The sequence below is a fragment of the Sciurus carolinensis genome, chromosome 1 (genome assembly GCF_902686445.1).
Source record: "Sciurus carolinensis chromosome 1, mSciCar1.2, whole genome shotgun sequence".
Taxonomy (NCBI): Eukaryota; Metazoa; Chordata; class Mammalia; order Rodentia; family Sciuridae; genus Sciurus; species Sciurus carolinensis.
Window position 1 is genome coordinate 131,524,865 of NC_062213.1, and position 21,035 is coordinate 131,545,899.

Here is a 21,035-nt window from a genome sequence, read left to right on the forward strand (position 1 = left end):
CTTTACTGTATGGTCGGATTCAGTCAAACTAACACGAAAATTTCACAACAAATTATAATTGGTGATATTACTTACAAAAATGATTTTGTTCAGTTTTTACATATCTGGTTTGAAAAACTTGTGACAAAAGTTTTGTAGAATCACTGTTAATTAAATAATTAGTTCTTTTTGGTCCCTTTGTTCCCCTTTGTCTTCAAAAGTTAAGAGAGAAAGAACATATGCTATTCTAAATGCCTAAGGATAAGAAAAACTGAATTATGGTAATAAGATAGAGTTGATATTGTCAATTCAGTCCTACTTATTCACTTAGCTGTTACTGCAGTTGGTTATTACTATGGTATAGCAAATTTCTCTGGAATTTGGTGTAAAGCAATAAAACTGTTGTTAGAATAAGTCTGTGATTCAGCCAGGCAGTGTTTCTGGTTTTGGCCAAGTTTATTTATGAATCTGTGGTTTAGTAGCCAGTTAGGAAGGTGGCTCTGCTGTTCCTGGCTGGGTTCTATCATATGTTTGGGATATAGGCTGCTCCAGGATAGGGTGGAACATCCGAGATGTCTTCTGATCCTCCGACCAATTAAAGAGTTTGTTTTCATGGTGGTAGGAAATTTCTGAAAGAGCAGGTCTCATGAGCCTAGATTCAGAATGGACAAACTGAAATCTGTGGCATCCTCTTATGAGTTCCTCATAATGTCAATTTCAGAGTTAAGGGACTGGGAAAAAAGACTTCTATCTCTTGATGGGAGAAAATAGAAATTTTTTTTTGCCAAATAATGTGAATGAATAATTGGGTAATGCAGAATTGGGGCTGTTTTTGCAATCATCTATTTTGATCCGATCTAAATTAGATTAATTTTTAATATGTGTTTAGTTCTGATCTCATAGTTCAGTAAATGTTATGTTTGGGTATAGATATAAATTATGTATATATGTGCCCTTTAGTTCAGGTGACTCTGGGGGATGTTTGTTTGACAGAATGGATCTGATGAGATTTTGGAAGCATTGTATAGCATTACCATTTGTAGGTAGATGTTGGTAAATTGTTGGAAGATGATTCACTTGCACTTGCACTTTTATAGTGATCTTTTTGTTTTAATTTATTGTCATTCTAAATTTATTTTGAGATTTAAATATTTTTCTATATTTATCATTCTTTGCACATTGTGAATTTTTAAGTTATTGAAATATAATAGTCATATAATAAACCACGTTTAAAGTGTACAGTTTGAATAGGCATACACTCATGAAATCACCATGATCAAGGTAATATTTTTTACTTTTAGAATTTTCCTTGTGTCCTTAGATAATTCTTCATCATTACTTTTCCCTCTGTGCTCAAGCAGTGACTGATCTGCTTTTTTGTCATTTATAGGATAGTTTGGATATCTTAGCATTTTGTATAAGTGGAACCATGCAATATGTACTTCTTTTGTCTGGATTTTTTCACTCAGCATAATTATTTTGAGATTTCATCCATCCACTTGCTCACCCAACACTCAGTATGATTGGTCTTAATAATTTTAGACATTATTCTAGTTGTGTAGTAATGTCTCATTATGGCTTTCATTGTACTTTCCTAGGGACAAATGATATCAAGTATTTTTTCTCATACTTATTCATCATTCATACAGTATTTATGAAGTACTGCTTCAAATCTTCTGCCTGCTTTTTAATTTGGTTGTTTTGTTAATTACAGATTGAGGTATAATTGATATTCAGTGAAACATACATATTTAAAGGGTGGTATCCATGAATGATTGGTTCCAGGACCTTTCCAGAATCTCAAAATCTGGTGATGCTCAAGTCTCTTATATAAAATGGTGTAATATTTGAATATCACATATTCTCCTGTATGTTTTAAATTGTCTCTGGATTACTTATGATATATAATACAATGTAAATGTTTTATAAATAGATATTATACTATATTATTTAGGAAATAATGACAAAAAAAAGTAGATGTTTAGTACAGATAGAATACCCCACCCCCTGAATATTTTCAGCATATGGTTGTTTGAATACACAGATGCAGAGACCACAGATATGAAGAGCTGACTGTACATGATTTGACAAGTTTTGACGTATGTATACATTCAGGAAGCTATCACCACATAAATTAATGAATATATTCACTATCAAAAGCTTTCTGGTGTCACTTAGTAATTCTTCCCTCCTCTACCACATTCCCCTTTTTAATCTGTCTTTAAACAGCATGTAGTTTAGGGTTACATATTCAAGACAGAGTGTACTTTAGGTTAACTCTCTGTTGAGGCAAGATCACTTCGAAGCCAGTGTTAGGTGAGTTTGTGAAGTTTATTACTCTGTGTGAAGAGATCAGGCATAATTTCTGACTCTGTGAGTCTAGGGTCAAGTATTGCCTCTCATCTTTTTGGGTGACTCTTGACCTTGTTTAGTTTCCATGCATGATTGTTCTAATCCTTGGGCAACTGGACATTTAAAGGTATTCTCTCTTTGTGTAGTCTTGTCCATTATGCTGTCCTGAGATCTCTGGCTGTCTTGACTTCTTTGGACTTTGAACTCAGTCTCCCCAACTCAAGGAATACCACATTCTGCCTGTGTATCCCTTTCCTGGGTAGGGGTGTGTACTTTGTCCAGGCAGTAAGTTGCTTACCTTATTTACCTTCTTATAGGTTCATTACGAGTAGTTGGTGGTTGCCTGATATCTAAAATATGAAAAGTCTGATTTTGTATGTTTTCTGGTTTCTTGGGCTTTTTTAGACAGGAGGCCAAATCCTGTTTGTTATTTCATTGTTAAATGTTTTTTTCTCTTTATTTTATTTATGTATTTTTCTTATTGTGATAAAATACACATTACTTTCAGTCTTCTATCTTAACCATTTTTAAATGTATACTTTCCTAATGTTTAAGTATATTCATCTTAAGCAACAAATCTCTGGAACTTTTTAATTTTGGAAACCTGAAACTCTGTACCCATTAAATACTGTTTTTGCCTGCACTCTCCCCTAAGACCTTGACAACCACCCTTCTTTGTTTCTGTGATTTTGACTGCTTCAGATAATTTATATAAGGAGACTCATATGGTATTTATTTTTTGTGATTGGCGTATTTCACTTAGTAATGCTATTAAGATCTATCCATGTTGTTGAATGTGACAAGTTTTCCTTCTTTTTGAAGACTACATAACATTCAGTTCTCTCTCTCTCTCTCTCTCTCTCTCTATATATATATATATATATATATATATATATATGTACACATATATATATGTTACTACATTTACTTACACATTCATTCAGTGGTAAGCAGTTGAATTGTCTTCCACTTTGTTGATACTTTGAATAATGCTGCTATGAACATGGTTATGCAAATACCTCTCTGAGATTCTGCTTTGAATTCTTTTGCATATGTACTTAGAAGTAGGATTGCTGAATCACTTGATAATTCCATTAAATTTTTTGAGAAACCACGTACTAATTCTTAGAATGACTGTATCATTTTATATTCTCATTGACAGTTAACTCAGGTCCTTTGCCCATTTTAAAAATTAAGTCATTTGTTGTTTTGTTGTTGAACATGAGTTCCTTATGTATTTTGGACATTAACCCTTATCAGATATATGATTTGTAAATATTTTCTTCCATTCCATAGGTTATCATTTTACTCTGTTGATTGTTTCCATTGATGTGCATAAGTTTTACAATTGATCTGGTCCTATTTGTCAACATTTGCTTTTGTTGCTTATGTTTTTGGGTGTCATACCCAAAAATTAACAGCTAAATCCAATGTCCTGAAGTTTTTCTCCTGTTTTTCTAGGAGTTTTATGGTTTTAGATCTTATATTTGGTCTTTCCATTTTGATTTAATTTTTATACATGGTATAAAGTAAGGATCTGACTTCTTTATTTTGCAAGTGAATATCGGGTGATTTTTAAATAAACTTTTATTTATTTTCATTAACTTTTTTTGACAGTGATAAATATTTTTTAAAAAAATTCTTCTCATACATGTTTATAGGGTAATGTCTGTCTCACACTCTACTGTTCTTCCCCTTCCCACCTACCCAACCCCTCCCCTCACTCCCCTCTGTATAATCCAAAGTTCCTTCATTCTTCCCTATCTTCATTCTTCCTTCTACCCCCCACTATGGATCCAGCATTTGTGTAGCAGAGAAAACATTTGACCTTTGGTTTTTTGGGATTGGTTTATTTCACTTAGCATGATATTCTCCAACTCCATCCATTTACCTGCAAATGCCATAATTTCATTCTTCTTTAAGGCTGAGTAATATTCCATTGCATATATGTACCACATTTTCTTTATCCATTCATCTGTTGAATGGCATCTAGGTTGGTTCCATAGTTTCGCTATTGTGAATTGAGCTGCTATAAACATTGATGTGCTTTCTTCATTGTAGTATGCTGATTTTTAAGTCCTTTGGTTATTAATGGAGGAGTGGGATAGCTGGGTCAAATGGTGGTTCCATTCCAAGTTTTCTGAGGAATCTCCATACAGCCTTCCAAAGTTGTTTCACTAATCTGCAGTCCCACCAACAGTGTATGTGTACCTTTTTCCCCACATCCTTGCCAACATAGTATTGCTTGTATTCTTGGTAACTGCTATTCTGACTGGAGTGAAATGAAATCTTAGAGTAGTTTGATTTGCATTTCTCTAATTACAAGAGATAAAGAACATTTTTTCATATATTTGTTGATCAGTTGTATTTCTTCTGTGAAGTGTCTGTTCAGTTCCTTAGCCAATTTATTGATTGGGTTATTAGGTTTTTTTGGTGTTAAGTTTTTTGAAGTCTTTATATATCTTGGAGATGAGTGCTGTGTCTGAGGTGGGTGGGATAAAGATTTTTTTCCCATTCTGTTGGCTCCTCTTCACATTATTGATTGTTTCCTTTGCTGAGAAAGATATTGGGTTTTCCAAACACTATTTGCTAAAGAGATTTTTCCCATTCTGTGGTCTTTGTACCTTTGACCCTAAGTTCATGGGTTTATTTCTTGCTTCTCTATTTTGTTTCATTGTTTTGTTGTTGTCGTTGGTCTTTTAAGTCCTACTACCACTGTTTTGATGACTGTTACTTTACAATGGGACTTTCAACTTTGCTGTACTTTATCAAGATTGTTTTGGCTTTTTGGGGTCCCTTGAGATTCCATATGAAGTTAAGGATGGGTTTTCTTATTTCTGCAAAAAGCATCATTGGTATTTTGATAGGCATTGTCTTGGTTCTGTAAATTACTTTGGCTAGTATAGACGTTTAACTATAAGTCTTTTAGTCTGTGATCACACAGTATTTTTCCATGTATTTGTATCTTGGAAGATTTCTTTTGGCAGCATTTTGTAGTTTTCAGTGTGCAAGTGTATCATGCATACTTGGTTAATTCCTAAATATTTTATTCTTTTCCTTGCTATTGTAAATGGGATTGTTTCCTTAATTTCTTTTTTTGGTTGGTCATTGGTTGTATATGTAAATGCACCTGGTTTTTGTGTGTTGTTTTTTATATTCTGAAACTTGACTGAAATTTATTAGTTTTAACAATTGGTTTGTTTTTGAAAATTTAGGGTTTTTTTTTTGTTGTTGTATTTTACCATAAGTTCACATCATCCAAGAACAGGGATAATTTTACTTTTTTCTTTTCCAATATAAATGTATGTCATTTTTCACCTAATTGTTAGAATTTCCAAATACTATGCCGAATAGAAATGATGAGAGTGAGCAGTTTTGCAAAACTTAATCTTAGAGGAAGAACTTTTCATCTTTCACCCTTGAAAATGTTAGCTGTGGGCTTTTTGTATATAGCTTTTATTATGTTGAGGTGATTTCCTTCTCTTTTTTTTTTTGTTTTATTATGAGTTTTTTTTTAATGAATTCATATTGAATTTTGCCAAATGCTATTGTTATATATTGAAATAACGTGATTTTTTCCTTTTTATTTTGTGAATGTGGTAGATTGGTTTCAGATGTTGAACTATTCTTGCATATCAGGAATAAGTCCATTCAATGCGGTGTTGGATTTTTTTGCTCATGTTTTGTTGATATTTGCATTGTTCATCCAGGGATATCCAGGGATATTTTTTTTTTTCTTGTTGAATCTGTCTGGTTTTAGTGTAGAATGCATTTGAAGTACTTCGTCCTTTTTGATTCTGTGGAAGTTTGAAAATAACTGGTGTTAATTCTTTAAATGTTTGGTAGAATTCTTCAGAAAAGTAATGTAGACCTGGGCTTTTCTTATTTGGGAAGTTCTTGATCATTTCACCTAATCTCCTTTTATTAGTTATAGGTTTTTCAGAGTTTATTTTTTGTGATTCAGCTTTGGTACATATATGTTTTCATGAATGTATCCATTTCTTCTAGACTTTCCAATTTGTTCATGTATAATCATTCTAGAATTCTTTCATAATCTTTTTGGCATCAATTGTAAAGTCCCGTATTTCATTTTTGATTTTAGTTATTCAAGTCTTATTTTTTCTTAGTTTGAGGGTATATTGTTTTGTTACTCTTTTCCACTTATCTCTGCTTTACTTTTATCTTTTCTTTCCTTCTACTAACTTTTCTTTTAGTTTGTTTTGTTCTTTTTCTAGTTCCTTGAGGTGTAAAGGTAGGTTGTTGTCTTTTTCATGTAAGCTTTTACTTGTGTAAACTTCCCTTTTAGTACTGCATTTGCTGTTTCCCATACATTTTGGCATATCCTGTTTCATTTTTCCTCATACATTTTCTAAATCTAAATTCCCTACTGATTTCTTCTTTGGCCCATGGGTTGGTAAAGAGTGAGTTGTTTAATTTAAACTTATGTGTGAATTTTCCCTTTTTCCTTCTGCTGTTGGCTTTTAGTTTCACTTCCACTCCACGGTTGGAAAAGGTGCTTTTTATTTTTTAACACTTTTCCTTCCTTGTATTTTTTTTACATGTACCAAGTTTAATTTTAAAATCTTTTGAATTGTCACTTTCATTTTTAAAGTAAGTTTTAAAAGTATGTTTATGTCTCTTCAAAATTCTTGTTTGAAGTTTTAGACCTAACAGAAAATTTATGCAAAATGGTGTAGTGTTCCCATATATTCATCCCTCCTCCATATTTCCCTATTATTACTATTTTACAGTGGTGTGGTACGTTTATTAAAATTAATGAAACAATATTTTGACATTATTTTTAACTAAAGACCATAGTCGGATTTCCTTAGTTTTTAACCTAATATTCTTTTTCTGTTCCAGGATGTTGTATTTCATTTAGTTGTTATTTCTCCCTGGGTCCCTCAAGATGATTTTTTTTAATTTAATAGTTCTGAGGAGAATTGGTCAGATACATTGTTGGATTTTTTCTCTTGGAATTTGTCTGATGTTTTTCTCATGATTAGGCTGTGGTTATAGGTTTTAGGGATGATATATTTGATATTTTAATATTAAGTCTTCTCCTAAAATCCTTAATACCAACTTAATAAAATCTTAATACCAGCTACTTAAAGTGTTTTCTTCTTTTCTGGACCCCTTTCCCAATTTTACCTAAATAATATTCTAATAATACTTCTCCGGTGTGGATTTTAAAGTACTTCTATCAGATTTCCCTACAAGATTCTTTAAAAAAAAAAAAAAAAAGTCTAATCGTTATTATAAAAAAGATAGAATAAGTATAAGGGTGTGGAGAAAGGGGAACCCTGTGTACTGTCGGTGGGAATGTAAATGAATCCTCAGAAAACAAAAGATAGAGTTACCATAGGATCCACTAATCCCACTTCTGGGTGTATATCAAAGGAATTAAAAACAGTATGCTGAAGAGTTGTCTGCCTGCCTATGTTTATGGCAGCATTTCACAATATCTAAGATGTGGAAGCAACCCAGATATTCATGAGTAGATGAAATAGATAAATAAAATGTGTGTACACAGAGGAGTATAAGAAGGAAGTTATTTCAACTGTAGCAACATGGATGCACCTGGAGAACTTAATGCTAAGTGAAATAAGCCAGCACAGAAAGACCAATAATATAATCTCATTTATACGGAGGAATTTTAAAAAGTTGAACCTAGAAATATAGAGCAATTGGGTGTTTGTTCAGGGTGGGTGGAGATTCGAGGGGCTTAGTTGGGGAAAGGGGCAGTGTTGATTAAATGGTACAGAATTTCTGTTAGGAATGTTTTCATAATCTATTACACAGAATGGTGACAATAAATAATAGTGCTTTGTATATTTTAAAATTACAGTTAGATATTAAATGGTTTACCACAAAAAAATTGATCAGTCTGTGAGGGGATAGATTAATTAGTTTTAATTTGATCATCCCATAATGTAAAATCATGCCAGTATATCACATTGTACTCCATAAATATATAATGTATACAATTACTATTGATTAAAAATAAAAATAAATTTAAAAACTTTAAAATGTGTCTAAAATGTGGTTTGTTTTGGGGGAACAAATGTGGTTAAATTTTTTTTCAGATTTTGGTGTATAACTACAAGTGAAGTTGAAGTTACTTTATGTTCACGTGTGGCATTTGTGTATACTTTGATTTTTGTTGTGGTAAATGTCCATAACATAAAATTTACCATTTTAATCATTTTTAAGAGTATTACATTGTTGTTGCAATCACATGTATCTTTTTACATGTATTAATCTGCTTGGAGTGCTGTAACATAATACCACTGAGTGGGTGCCATAAACAAAACAAACTTATTTCTTCACAGTTCTTAAGGCTGTAAGTTCCAGATCAACTTGTTGGCAGGTTTTGTTTCTCCTGAGGCCTCTATCCTTGCAGATAACATTTTCTCAGTGTATTATGTACCTGGTCTATCTTACAAGGACATAAGTCATATTGTGTTAGGGCCTCTTTTGACCTCATCTAATTTATTATCCAATGAAATGTCTTTTCTTCAAATATAGTCAAATTTGAAGGGAGTAATACTTCGGTTTATAACACCTTTTGTAGAGGTGGTTCAAGTCCATTTTCTTGTGAACCTACTGTCTTTAGTATATTAGTTTCCTGTGACTGCTCTAACAAATTACCACAAACTGGATGGATTAAATAACAGAAATGGATTCTTTCTTAGTTCTGAAATTATTATAGAACCAGAAGTCTGAAATCATTATTCCAGAGCCCAACTCATAGTGTTGGCACAACTGTTCTCCATCGTGAGGCTCCGGAGGAATGTTCCTTCCCTCTTCCTGATCCTGGTGACTGCTGGTATGCCTGGATGTGGCCACATTTTCTTACATTTATGATCTGTCTTCTCATTGCCTTCTTTATGTGGTCAGTTTTCCCCTGCTGCCTCCTTTTTAAGTGTACATGTGATTATACCTAGGGTCTACCCAAATGATCTCAAATAATCTCTCCATCTCAAATTTCTTAATCATGTTTACACCAGTGTCCCCCCTCTGCATTTTCCTTCATATAAGGTAACATACATAGGTTCCAGGGATTAGGCTGTGGATAATATTTGTAGGACCATTTTATAGCTTACCACCCTGAGCAGTTTATAATGGATTTTTTTTTTTTAGTTGCTTTCACTCTGATTTTATAGTTTCATTTCTAATAGGTCAGTGCTGAGTTCTGGCATTGGGTGGCAGAGACACTGTTCTCATCTAGACATCATAGAAAATTCCAGCTCTGATTTTCAGTATGTGGTCCTCAAAATATTATCAGTTTAGGAACTTAACTAGAAATACAAATTCATGGGCTTCAGTATGGACCTACTAAAGTAGAAACTTTGGGGACAGACTGTAGCAATCTGTGAAATAAGCCCTTCAGGTGATTTTGATGCATACTAAAGTTTGAGAATCACTTTTCTAGATTATCGATAGTATTACTGCGAGAACTGTATTTGTCTTACTTTCCAACCCTCTTCTGCTTAAGGCTAGTACTTAAATTAATCTAGTATTTCTGGTTCACAAACTCCGTTTTTTTTGCAGGGATAAAAGCATTTAATCCCCAAATCTTGGTACTGATAATCAGTGAAATTAAATAATTCACTCAATAGAAGAGTGAGGTGGATTGATTTAGGTCAGTTGTATTTTATTTTACTTAGATGTGTTTATTTCATAAAGTAGGGGTTTTTTGGGGGGGGTGGTAACAGGGTTTGAATGGGGGGGGCTAACCACTGAACCACATCCTCAACCCTTTTTATTTTTTATTTCGAGACAGGGTCTTGCTAAGTTGTAAGTTGCTTAGGGCCTCACTAAGTTGCTGAGGCTTGCTTTGAACTTGTGATCCTCTTGCTTCAGCCTCCTTAGTTGCTGGGATTACAGGTATGAGCCACCATGTTCAGCTATAAAATAGCATTTTTATATCCAGAAGTGATAATGACTTTTTTCTCCACTCAAAGATCTGAATTAAATTCATTAGCCTGAATTTTACTTGGGTTATCTTCTATATACATTTTATGATGCAAACAAAATTTAAATCTCTTATTCAGCCTACATTGTTAGGCTTTTATCTGCCAACCAGTGACAGTGCTGAAAGAAAATAAGTGAGTTCTTGTCCTCAATATGTTCACATTGTAGTTTAGAAAATACACAGATAAGCAGAAAGTGTTGATACGCAACTTTCACCGGTTGCTACAGTAATTGAGAAAATGGATTTTTAAAGCTGAAGGAATTAAAGAAAGGATCTGCCAGGGTGACTGAGCTAAATATTAAAGGATTAAGTGTTAGAACAAAGTTAAAGGGAGGTAGAAGGTAGATACAGGTAGGTGTTTGTAGGTCACCATGTGGAAGCAAAGCTTAAAGCTTAGAAGTACATGTTAGGATAACACTTTTAAAGTGATTATTCATTGCTCTGGAAAGGACAAATGTGAGATGATAGTAAGTTTGAAAATGGAAGAGTTAATAATTTAGGTTGACAATTGGAAGTAAGTATGCTGGTGCCATTTTTTAAGAATATAGAATTCAAAATAATAAGTGGGTTTCTGGTAGGGCAGGAGATGTATAGAGTTTAGGCAACAACGTACTGAGTTTTTGGAATTTGTTAAATGTGGCACAATAGGAATACATAGATTTTTGGTAAGTATATTTTCAGTGGATTTTGGGGGCAGAAGTCACTGTAGTAGATTGAGGGTTAAATTGAGGAAGCAGGAGAGTATCAATAAATGTTATTTTCTGAATAATGGTGTTTAACCTTTTGTCAATACTTTAGTATTAGCTATTATGACTACTAAAAGTGTATTCTTTTACACTATCCCATTTGCTGTTTTAAAAAATTTTTAGTTGTCAATCTTTTTTTTTTTAATTTATTTTATTTATATGCAGTGCTGAGGATGGCCCCAGGGCCTCACACATGCCAGGCAGGCGCTCTACCACTGAACCACAACTCCAGCCTTCAGTATATTTTTTATCTCCAGCTTTTTTTGTTGTGCTATTTTAGGTACATAGTATTATATAAATGCTGACCTAAAAGTATGTTTATGAAAAAACACACTCAACTTTCCCTATCCATGGATTCTGCATCCACCCATTCAACCAACTGTGAATCAAAATTATTTGAGAAAGAAAGCATTTCTGTACTAAACACGTACATACTTTTTTTTTCTTGTTGGCCACTAAACAATACAGTACCTATTTACACAGCATTTACATTGTTTTAGGTACTGTAAATAATGTAGAGGTGATTTAAAGAAATAGAAGGATATGCATAGGTTATATGGAAAGACTGCCATTTTATATAAAGAACTTGGCATCCACAGACTTTGGTATCCTTGAGGGATCTTGGAACCAAGTTCTCCATAGATACTGAGAAACAACTACTGATTTTAATGATTACAATTGCCATACTATTAATAAAAATAAGTTTAACAGGAATTTTTAAAAAGAGAGGAAGTTTTTCATTGTGAATAGGTTATTATTCCTCCAAAAGTTACTTAGCAAGTTTTCTGTTTTAGTTAATACTACTTTTTCAGTGTTTTATCAAGAAAATAATTTTATTTGCAGTTTTTAATTTAAAAGAATAGGGTATCGTAGATGTAGTTATTCATATCTGAAACAAAAAAACCCTAAATGATGATTTTTACATGTACTTTTTCAGATTGGATTTAATTTCGGATGAGATTGTTCTTGCAGCGAGATGTTAGTAAGACAAAGTCTAGGTAAGTAGAAGACTACTTTGAATGTTACATATTGAAGTAGAAATAACACAAAACATTTGTTTTAAAAATATACCTTTAAAAGTCCAGAATCAAAAATATTTTTAATAAAAGTTTGAAATGAAGAGTTGACTTTTTGACAAATTGACTTGATTCGATTGATTGGGTAGGTGCTAACAAGCAACCAGTTCTTAGTTTTCCTTCTTTTTGTGTTCAGGTTTTCTAATGCATACAGAGTTTTGATGACTATTCTAACATGTTAGAAAATTAAGTTGGTGTTGGGCTTAGCCACTATCAAGGAACACTTCATTATTCAGTACAAGATTTGTTGGATTTTTTTATTGTTCTCTTTGGTGATGTAGTGTACATAGTAAGTCTTTGCTTCCATGAATTTTATTTTTTTATTTCTGTTAATGAAATTCTCTAAGTTGTTACTTTTATTTAGTGTTCAGAATTGTAAATTATCCTTTTAATGTTTTTCTTGTGGGTATGTTTACTGAAGGACTTTTCTAGAAATGTAGCATTCTGATTAGGTCTCCTAAGACTGTTGACTTTATAAATTTTGAATTGTGATTTTTATACTTTTGACCTCGTATGTAAAACAATGCTTTTTAATAATATAAGCTCTTGAAATATAAAAATTATATTTAAATTATCAGTAAGTGAATATGGCTATTGCATATAGAGTAACAAGAATATATTGATAAAATTGCAATTAATTTAGTCTTTGTCTAATCCAACCAGATGTTTCACTAGTCAAAAATTTTTTGGCCTCAATGTTTGTTTAAAAAAAAAAAGGACTATAATGAGCTGTGTGCACTGTAACATGCCTATAATCTCAGGGATTTGGGAAGGCTGAGGCAAGAGGATCTCAGGTTTGAAGCCTGCCTCAGCAATTTAACAAGACTGTCAGCAACATACAGAGACCCTACCTCAAAATGAAAAATAATAAAGGGCTGGGGATGTAGCTCAGTGGTAAAGTGTTGCTGGATTCAATCTCTAGTACCAGTGTGATTTCAGTCTTTGATTTAGTCATACTTTGAAGCAAACATTTCTCTTTATTGGTACTGTAGTTTAGGGAATACTTATGTGAATTCCATTAAATGCTTCCTATTCCTTATTAGTTATTATAGTAGTACTTGTGGTAGGTACTGTTGTGTAGAAAAAATTCGTTGTGGTTAATAGGGGTTTTTCATTTTCTTTAGGAAGAATATTTTTATAGCTTTTATTATTAAGAACACTTGCCTATGTATCTTCTTGAAATAGAGAATAAACCGGACTTGTACTTTAAGTCTGAAGGAGATTTTGTTTGCTAGTTGAATATATGGAGTCTATTAGAACCTTTGTTCTCATTACTTACAAGTTTGGTACTGCTTGTGGGATGACACGGGTTTAGCTTGTTTGACCTTAATTCTACCACAGTTGTGTTTTTTCTTCTTTATTGTGTTGTAACTTACACATAAAACAGTGTAAAATTTAAATCTTTTTATATGTATATTTGCACATGTAATCATCATCCAGATCAAAATATAAAAATTTTTATTATCCCAGAAAGTTTCCTTTGCTCTTCCCTTTTGCAGTCCAGTAGCCTTGCCCTGAGGTAAGCATCCATTTGATTTCTGTTGATACAGTTAATTTTAACTGTTCTTGGAATTTATATGCATAGAATTACATAGTAAGTACTCTTTTGTATCTGACTTTTGTCGTCCAGTATAATGTATTTGAGTTTCATTCCTGAGGTGAGTATATGCATAGTTCATTATTTTTTATTGCTGACTAATACTCCATTGTATGAATATACCATAAATATTTATATTCTGTCTATAATTTTGTTATTGAATTCTCCAAATTTCTGGTTTCACTTGCCAGCTTTTCTATATACTACTTTACTTTCTCTGTCTCTTTTATTGTTCCCTATCACCTGCAGAATAAACTGTAAGCCCTATACAGTGGCATGCAATTATTTCACTACAGCTGTACCCACATGCCTAGAATTATTTGAATAAACTACGTATGATGTTTCATACTCCTGTACTAAGTATACGTTTTTACATCTCCCAACCCCCTGCCATTCAATTGTTAATACCTATTCTCTTGGTTGTCAGGTTATTTTATGAAGTAGACTGTTTCAAGCATCATCTCATGAGCTTTGATGTAGGCCTGGCCATATTGCAGTAGGTTATATTCTTTATTAAACTTTGAACTCTTTAAAGGTAGACACCACCCATGTCTCATTTATTTTAATAGTTCAGTGCTTGGGATACTGTACATACTAAGTGAATATTTGTTAAAAATAGATAATGGAACAGAATTCTCTCTCAGACAGGGTTTCAGAATGCTAGCTGAAGTGGAATGAGGAAATTGACTGTTTGCCTATAGGAAGGAGCCAATTTGGGCAATCCAGAAGCAGCATTATATGCATTTTGGAAAGAGAAAATGTCCTTCAGGTCTTCTTGCAATCCAGTTGAATAAAATAGCTAGTAATATGTCATTGTTGATTTTTTTTTTTTAATTTAAAATCTTTTCTATTTTAGAGGCTGCATTTTGATTCATTGTACATAAATGGGGTACAGCTTTTCATTTCTGTGGTTGTACACAAGGTAGATTCATACCATTCATGTAATCATACATATACATAGGGTAATACTATTTCATTCTACTATCTTTCTGGCCCCCACCCCCACCCCATTTTCCTCTACACCATCCAAAATTCCTTCATTCTTCTCTTCCCCCCACCACTCCCTGCTCATTGTGTATTGCCATGCACTATTCAGAGAAAACAGTCAGCCTTTGATTTTTTGGGCTTGGCTTATTTCACTTAGCATGATATTTTCCAACTTCATCCATTTATCAGCAAATGCCATAATTTTATTATTCTTTATTGCTGAGTAATATTCCATTGTGTATAAATACCATAGTTTCTTTATCCATTTGTCAATCGAAGGGCATCTCAGTTGGTTCCACAATCTAGCTATTGTGAATTGAGTGCTATGAACATTGATGTGGCTGCATCACAGTAGTATGCTGATTTTAAGTCCTTTCAGTATAAACAGAGGAATGGGATAGCTGGGTCAAATGGTGGGTCCATTCCAGGTTTTCTGAGGAATCTCCATACTGCTTTCCAGAGTGACTGCACCAGTTTGCAACTCAGCTAGCAATGTATGAGTGTGCCTTTTTCCCCACATCCTCGCCAACACAATTATTTCTTGTGTTCTTTATAATAGCCATTCTAATTGGAGTTAGATGAAATCTTAGGGTGGGTTTTAATTTGCATTTCTCTAATTACTAGGGATAATGAGCACTTTTTCATATATTTGCTGATCGTCATGCATCTTCTCTGTGAAGTGTCTGCCCATTTCCTTAGCCCATTTATTGATAAGGTTCTTTGTGTTTTGGGTATAAAGTTTTCTAAGTTCTTTACAAACTTTGGAGATTCATGCTCTGTTTGAAGTGTGTGTGGCAAAGATTTTCTCCCACTCTGTAGGCTCTCTTTTCACATTATTGATTGTTTCCTGTACTAAGAAAAACTTTTTAGTTTGAATCTATCCCATTTATTGATTCTTGCTTTTATTTCTTGCGCTCTGGGGGTCTTGTTAAGGAAGTCTGGTGCTTAGCCAATGTGATGGAGATTTGGGCCTACTTTTTCTTCTGTTTGGTGAACAGTCTCAGGTCTAATTCCTAGATCCTTGATCCATTTTGAATTGAGTCTTGTACAGGTTGAGAGATAGGGGGTTTAATTTCATTTTACTGCTTACAGATTTCTAGTTTTTCCAGCACCATTTCTTGAAGAGACTATCTTTTCTCCATTGTATGTTTTTGGCACCTTTGTCTAGTGTGAGATAACTGTACTTATGTGGGTATGTCTTTGTGTCTTCTATCCTGTACCATTGGTCTACATGTCTGTTTTGGTGCCAATACCATGCCATGTTTGTTACTATTGCTCTGTAGTTGAGTTTAAGGTCTGCTATTGGTGATACTTCCTGCATCACTCTTCCTGCCCAGGATTGCTTTGGCTATTCTGGAACTTTTGTTCTTCCAGATGAATTTCATGATTACTTTTTCTGTTTCTATGAGAAATGTCATTGGGATTTTAATTGGAATTGCATTTAATCTGTAGAGCACCTTTGGAAGTATGACCATTTTGATAATATTAATTCTGCCTATCTAAGAACACGGGAGATCTTTCCATTTTCTAAGGTCTTCTTCAGTTTCTTTCTTTAATGTTCTGGTTTTCATTATAGAGATCTTTCACCTCTTTTGTTAGATTGATTCCCAAGTTTTTTTTTTTTTTTTTTTTGAGGCTATTATGAATGGAGTTGATTCATATGTTTCATTGCTTATGTATAAAAATGCTTCATATTTATGCGTGTTGATTTTATTTCCTGCTATTTTGCTGAATTCATTTATGAGATCTATAAATTTTCTGGTGGAGTTTTTTTTGGATCCTCTAAATATAGAATCATGTCATCAGCAAATAGTGACAGCTTGAGTTCCTATTTTCCTGTTCATATCCCTTTAATTTCTTTAGTCTGTCTAATTGCTCTGGCTAGTATTTCAAGCACAATGTTGAATAGAAGTGGTGAAAGAGGGCATCCCTGTCTTGTTCCAGTTTTTTAGAGAGAATGCTTTCAGTTTTTCTCCATCAAGAATGATGTCGGGGGGCTGGGGAGATAGCTCAGTCGGTAGAGTACTTGCCTTGTAAGCACCAGGCCCTGGGTTCGATCCCCAGCACCCGAAAAAAAAAAAAAAAGAATGATGTCGGCCATGGACTTAGCATAAATAATCTGTACAATGTTGAGGTATGTTCCCACTATCGCTATTTTTCTCTAGTGTTTTGAGCATGAAGGGGTTTTGTATTTTGTCGAACGCTTTCTCTGCATCACTTGAAATAACCATATTATTCTTAACCTCAAGTCTATTAATGTGATGAATTACATTTATTGATTTCCAGATGATGAACCAACCTTGCATTCCCGGTATGAACCCCACTTGATCGTGGTGCACTATCTTTTTAATATGCTTTTGGATGCAATTTGCCAGAATTTTGTTAAGGATTTTTACATCTATATTCATCAGAGGTAATGGTCTAAAATTTTCTTCCCTTGATGTGTCTTTGTCTGGTTTGGGTATGAGGGTGATTTTAGCTTCATAGAATGTGTTTGGTAGTGTTCCCTCCTTCTTATTTCTTGGATTACTTGGAGGAGTATTGGTATAAGTTCTTCTTTGAAGGTTTTGTAGAACTCAGCTGAGAATCTGTCTGGTCCCAGACTATTCTTGGTTGGTAGACTTTCAATGGCTTCTTCTATTTCATTGCTTGAAGTTGATCTGTTTAAATTGTGTATGTTCTCCTGGTTCAGTTTGGGAGGATTGTATGTCTCTAGAAATTTGTTGATGTTTTTGATATTTTCTATTTTGTTGGAGTATAGACTTTCAAAGTAGCTTCTCATTATGTTGTGTATTTCAGTGATGTCTGTCATAATATTTCCTTTTTCATCACAAATTTTAGTAATTTGAGTTTTCTCTTTCCTCTTTTTTAGTAGGCTAAGGGTTTATCTATTTTGTTTACTTTTTCAAAGAACCAACTTTTTGTCAATTTTTTGAATTGTTTCATTGTTTCAATTTCATTGATTTCAGCTCTGATTTTAATTATTTCCTGTCTTCTACTACTTTTGGTGTGTTCTGTTCTTCTGTTTCTAGGGCTTTGAGCTGTAATGTTAAGTCATTTAGTTGTTGACATTTTATTCTTTTCTTGAATGCACTCCATGCAATGAATTTTTCTCTTAGTACTGCTTTCATAGTGTCCCAGAGATTTTGATATGTTGTTTTTTTTTATCTCCTCCCTGATGTTTTCTGTTATCCATGCTTCATTCAGAAGCATATTATTCAGGTGTTGAGTCATTTCTGTTTTTTATTTTATCATTGATTTCTAATTTCATTCCATTAGGATCTGATAGAACACAAGGTAGTATCTATTTTTTTTTGCATTTACTGAGGGCTGCTTTTTGGCATAACATATGATCTGTTTTTGAGAAGGTTCCATGTGCTGCTGAGAAGAAACTGTATTCGCTCGTTGATGGATGGAATATTCTAGATATGTCTGTTAAGTCTAAGTTATTGATTGTGTTGAGTTGTATGATTTCTTTGTTTAGTTTTTGTTTGGAAGATCTACCCAGTGGTGACAGTGGTGTGTTAAAGTTAACCAGAATTTTTGTGTTGTGGTCTGTTTGATTCTTGGAATTGAGAAGGATTTGTTTGATGTACATGAATGTGCCGTTGTTTGGGGCATGGTATGTTTTTCCCCATCCTTTTACCTTTAGTCTGTGGATGTCCTTATCTATGAGATGAGTCTCTTGAAGGTAGCATATTGTTGGGTCTTTCTTTTTAATCCAGTCTGCCAGTCTGTGTCTTTTGATTGATGAGTTTAGGCCATTAACATTCAGGGTTATATTGACAAATGATTTGTATTCCCAGTCATTTGGGCTTATTTTTGGTTTTCACTTGACTTGAATTCTCCTTTGATTGTTTTTTTTCCTTTAAGTTAATTCCTCCCTTTGCTTACCTACATTGTTGTTTTTCATTTCCTCCTCATGGAATATTTTGCTGAGAACATTCTGTAGCGCAGGCTTTCTATTTGTAAGTTCTTTTAACTTTTGTTTATCATGGAAGGACTTTATTTTGTCTTCATACCTGAAGGTTAGTTTTGCTGGGTGTGGAATTCTTGGTTGGCAATCATGTTCTTTCAGAACTTGAAATGTGTTGTTCCAGGCCCTTCTAGCTTTTAGGGTCTGGGCTGAGAAATCTGCTGATATCCATATTGGTTTACCCTGTATGTAATCTGATGCTTTCCTCTTGCAGCCTTCAAAATCCTATCATTATTTTGTATGTTAGGCATTTTCATTATATATGTGCCTTGGTGTGGATCTGTTGTAATTTTTGTGCATTTGGTGTTCTGTAAGCCTCTTGTATTTGATTTTCCATTTCATTCTTCAAGTTTGGGAAATTTTCTGATGTTATTTCATTGAATAGGTTTTTCATTCCTTTGGTTTGTATCTCTGTTCCTTCCTTGATCCCAATAATTCTTAAATTTGGTCTTTTCATGATGTCCCATAGTTCTTGGAGTTTCTGTTCATGATTTCTTACCATCTTCTCTGTTTGTTCAATTTTATTTTCAGGATTAAATATTTTGTCTTTATTCTCTGAGATTCTGTCTTCCAAGTGGTCTAGTCTGTTGATGATACTTTCCATTGAGTTTTTTATTTGGTTTATTGTTTCCTTCATTTCAAAGATTTCTGTTTTTTTTTTTTTTTTTTTTTTTTTTTTTTTTCTTTTCCAGAATCTCCATCTCTTTGTTGAAATGATCTTTTGCTTCGTGCAGTTGTTCTTTGAACTGCTTATTGGAGTGATCATTCATTTCCTGCATTTGCTCTGTTGTCTCATCCTTTGCTTCACAAATCTTTTAAGTTATGTGTGTTCTGAACTCCTTTTCTGTCATTTCTTCTACCATCCTGTCACTGGATTCTATTAATATAGAATCTAGGTTTGTTTGGATCATTTTCTTACATTGTTTTTTCATATTGTTCAGGTACCCTTGTTTTTTATGTTGTTTAGGTATCTTCCCCTCTAGCAGTGCAGATCTGGGATATTGCAGTTTCCCCCCATAGGCTTATTGTGACCCTATAGGTTTCCAAAACCTTTTCTTTAAGGGAGAGATCAATATTAGCAGCATCCAGCACAGACAATATGCAGCCCTTAACCAAATAGCCCCTATGAAGATGTTAACAATTCTATCATAATCAACAGAATGAGTTCAATTATTATCTACAGTTTAGCAAATAAATTTGCAATAAGGTCTCAAGTTTCTAATAGAGGACAAAGAGGATGGGGAGGGGAGTAGGATGTAGCTGTTAATGGGATAAGAAAAGAGTATATAGAAGTTCTAGATGGTAGAAGGAGTGAAAGTGTAATCAAAAGAAGTTGGTTATTAGCATGAGAAAAGGGAGAAAGAGACTGAGGAAACAGGTAAACAAAAGGAAAATAGAGCGAGAAAAGTATTGAAATAAAAACTTTTAAAATTTCAAAAAGGAGAAAAAAAGAAAGAAAAAAATCCACACTATAATAGTCATATAGTATTCAAACCTCCCAGTCTCAGTAACCTGATGTATGAGTGGTACCTGACAGTGAGCTCCAGCCTCCTGCAAGAGTCTCAGAGTGGGATTTGCCCACCTAAAGATGGGAGCTACCGCTTCCAGGATAATCCAAGATGGCCGCTCTGGCTTCCCAATGTGTTGAGAAATGGGGCTCTGCAGCTCGGGTTGTGGGCGTGGTCCGCGGGAGGTTCTGGAGTTCCTTTGGTTGGGCAGGGTTCCTGGAGGCGCGGTGTGGTCAGTCTGTTTGAGGGATCCAGGAGGCAGGTCACTGTCAGTCCTTCTGTGGGTCCCAGAGGCAGGAAGTGGTTGGTCAGGCTGAGGGGTCCTGGAGATGGGGCTCTCAGTCTGACCAGGGTCCTACAGGTTCTGGCTATTGTTTCAAAGTGGAGGCAGCCACGAGTAACCCAACCTGCAGGTACTGTGTCTGGACTTCCAGGCAGGTAAACCTCAGGCGGTGGGTGATGGGTAGGTGAAAGGCAGGCAATGGGCATGCAGGAGGCAGGCAAATGGGGATGATAGGCGCATGTGTATATACATTTTTTTTTTTTAAGGGGAGGAATACTGGGGATCAAACCCAGGAATGCTCTACTACTGACCTATATCACCAGCCCTTTCTAGTTTTTATTTTAAGACAGTGTCTTAAGTGACTGAGGTTGTTGATTTTGATGACTGGTTTCAAAGGCAGTTATCTATGTAATGGAAATTAAAGTATTTGCTACTAGAGTATTTTTCTTGTGGATTTTTGCTAGTTATTTAATTTGAAGATTTTAAAAGATGCATGGGATTATATAAGTAGTAGATTAGGAAGATTGGTCACATATAAGTAGTGCACACTGAT

General features: G+C 34.0%; 1 protein-coding gene across 11 annotated transcripts in view; it reads left to right on the forward strand.

Moving 5' to 3' along the window:
- The window catches only part of Znf644 (zinc finger protein 644), a 136,401-nt gene that overhangs the window by 43,306 nt on the left and 72,060 nt on the right, over window positions 1–21,035 (forward strand). For 9 of the 11 annotated variants that reach the window (XM_047545813.1, XM_047545805.1, XM_047545821.1 and 6 more), the window contains one exon: window positions 11,993–12,053. The exons of the other annotated variants lie outside the window; for them this stretch is intronic. In XM_047545813.1, coding sequence (XP_047401769.1) covers window positions 12,010–12,053 — 44 coding nt within the window. In that variant the 5' untranslated portion in view covers window positions 11,993–12,009. The remainder of the gene's footprint in view (window positions 1–11,992; window positions 12,054–21,035) is intronic. 11 annotated transcript variants of the gene reach the window in all.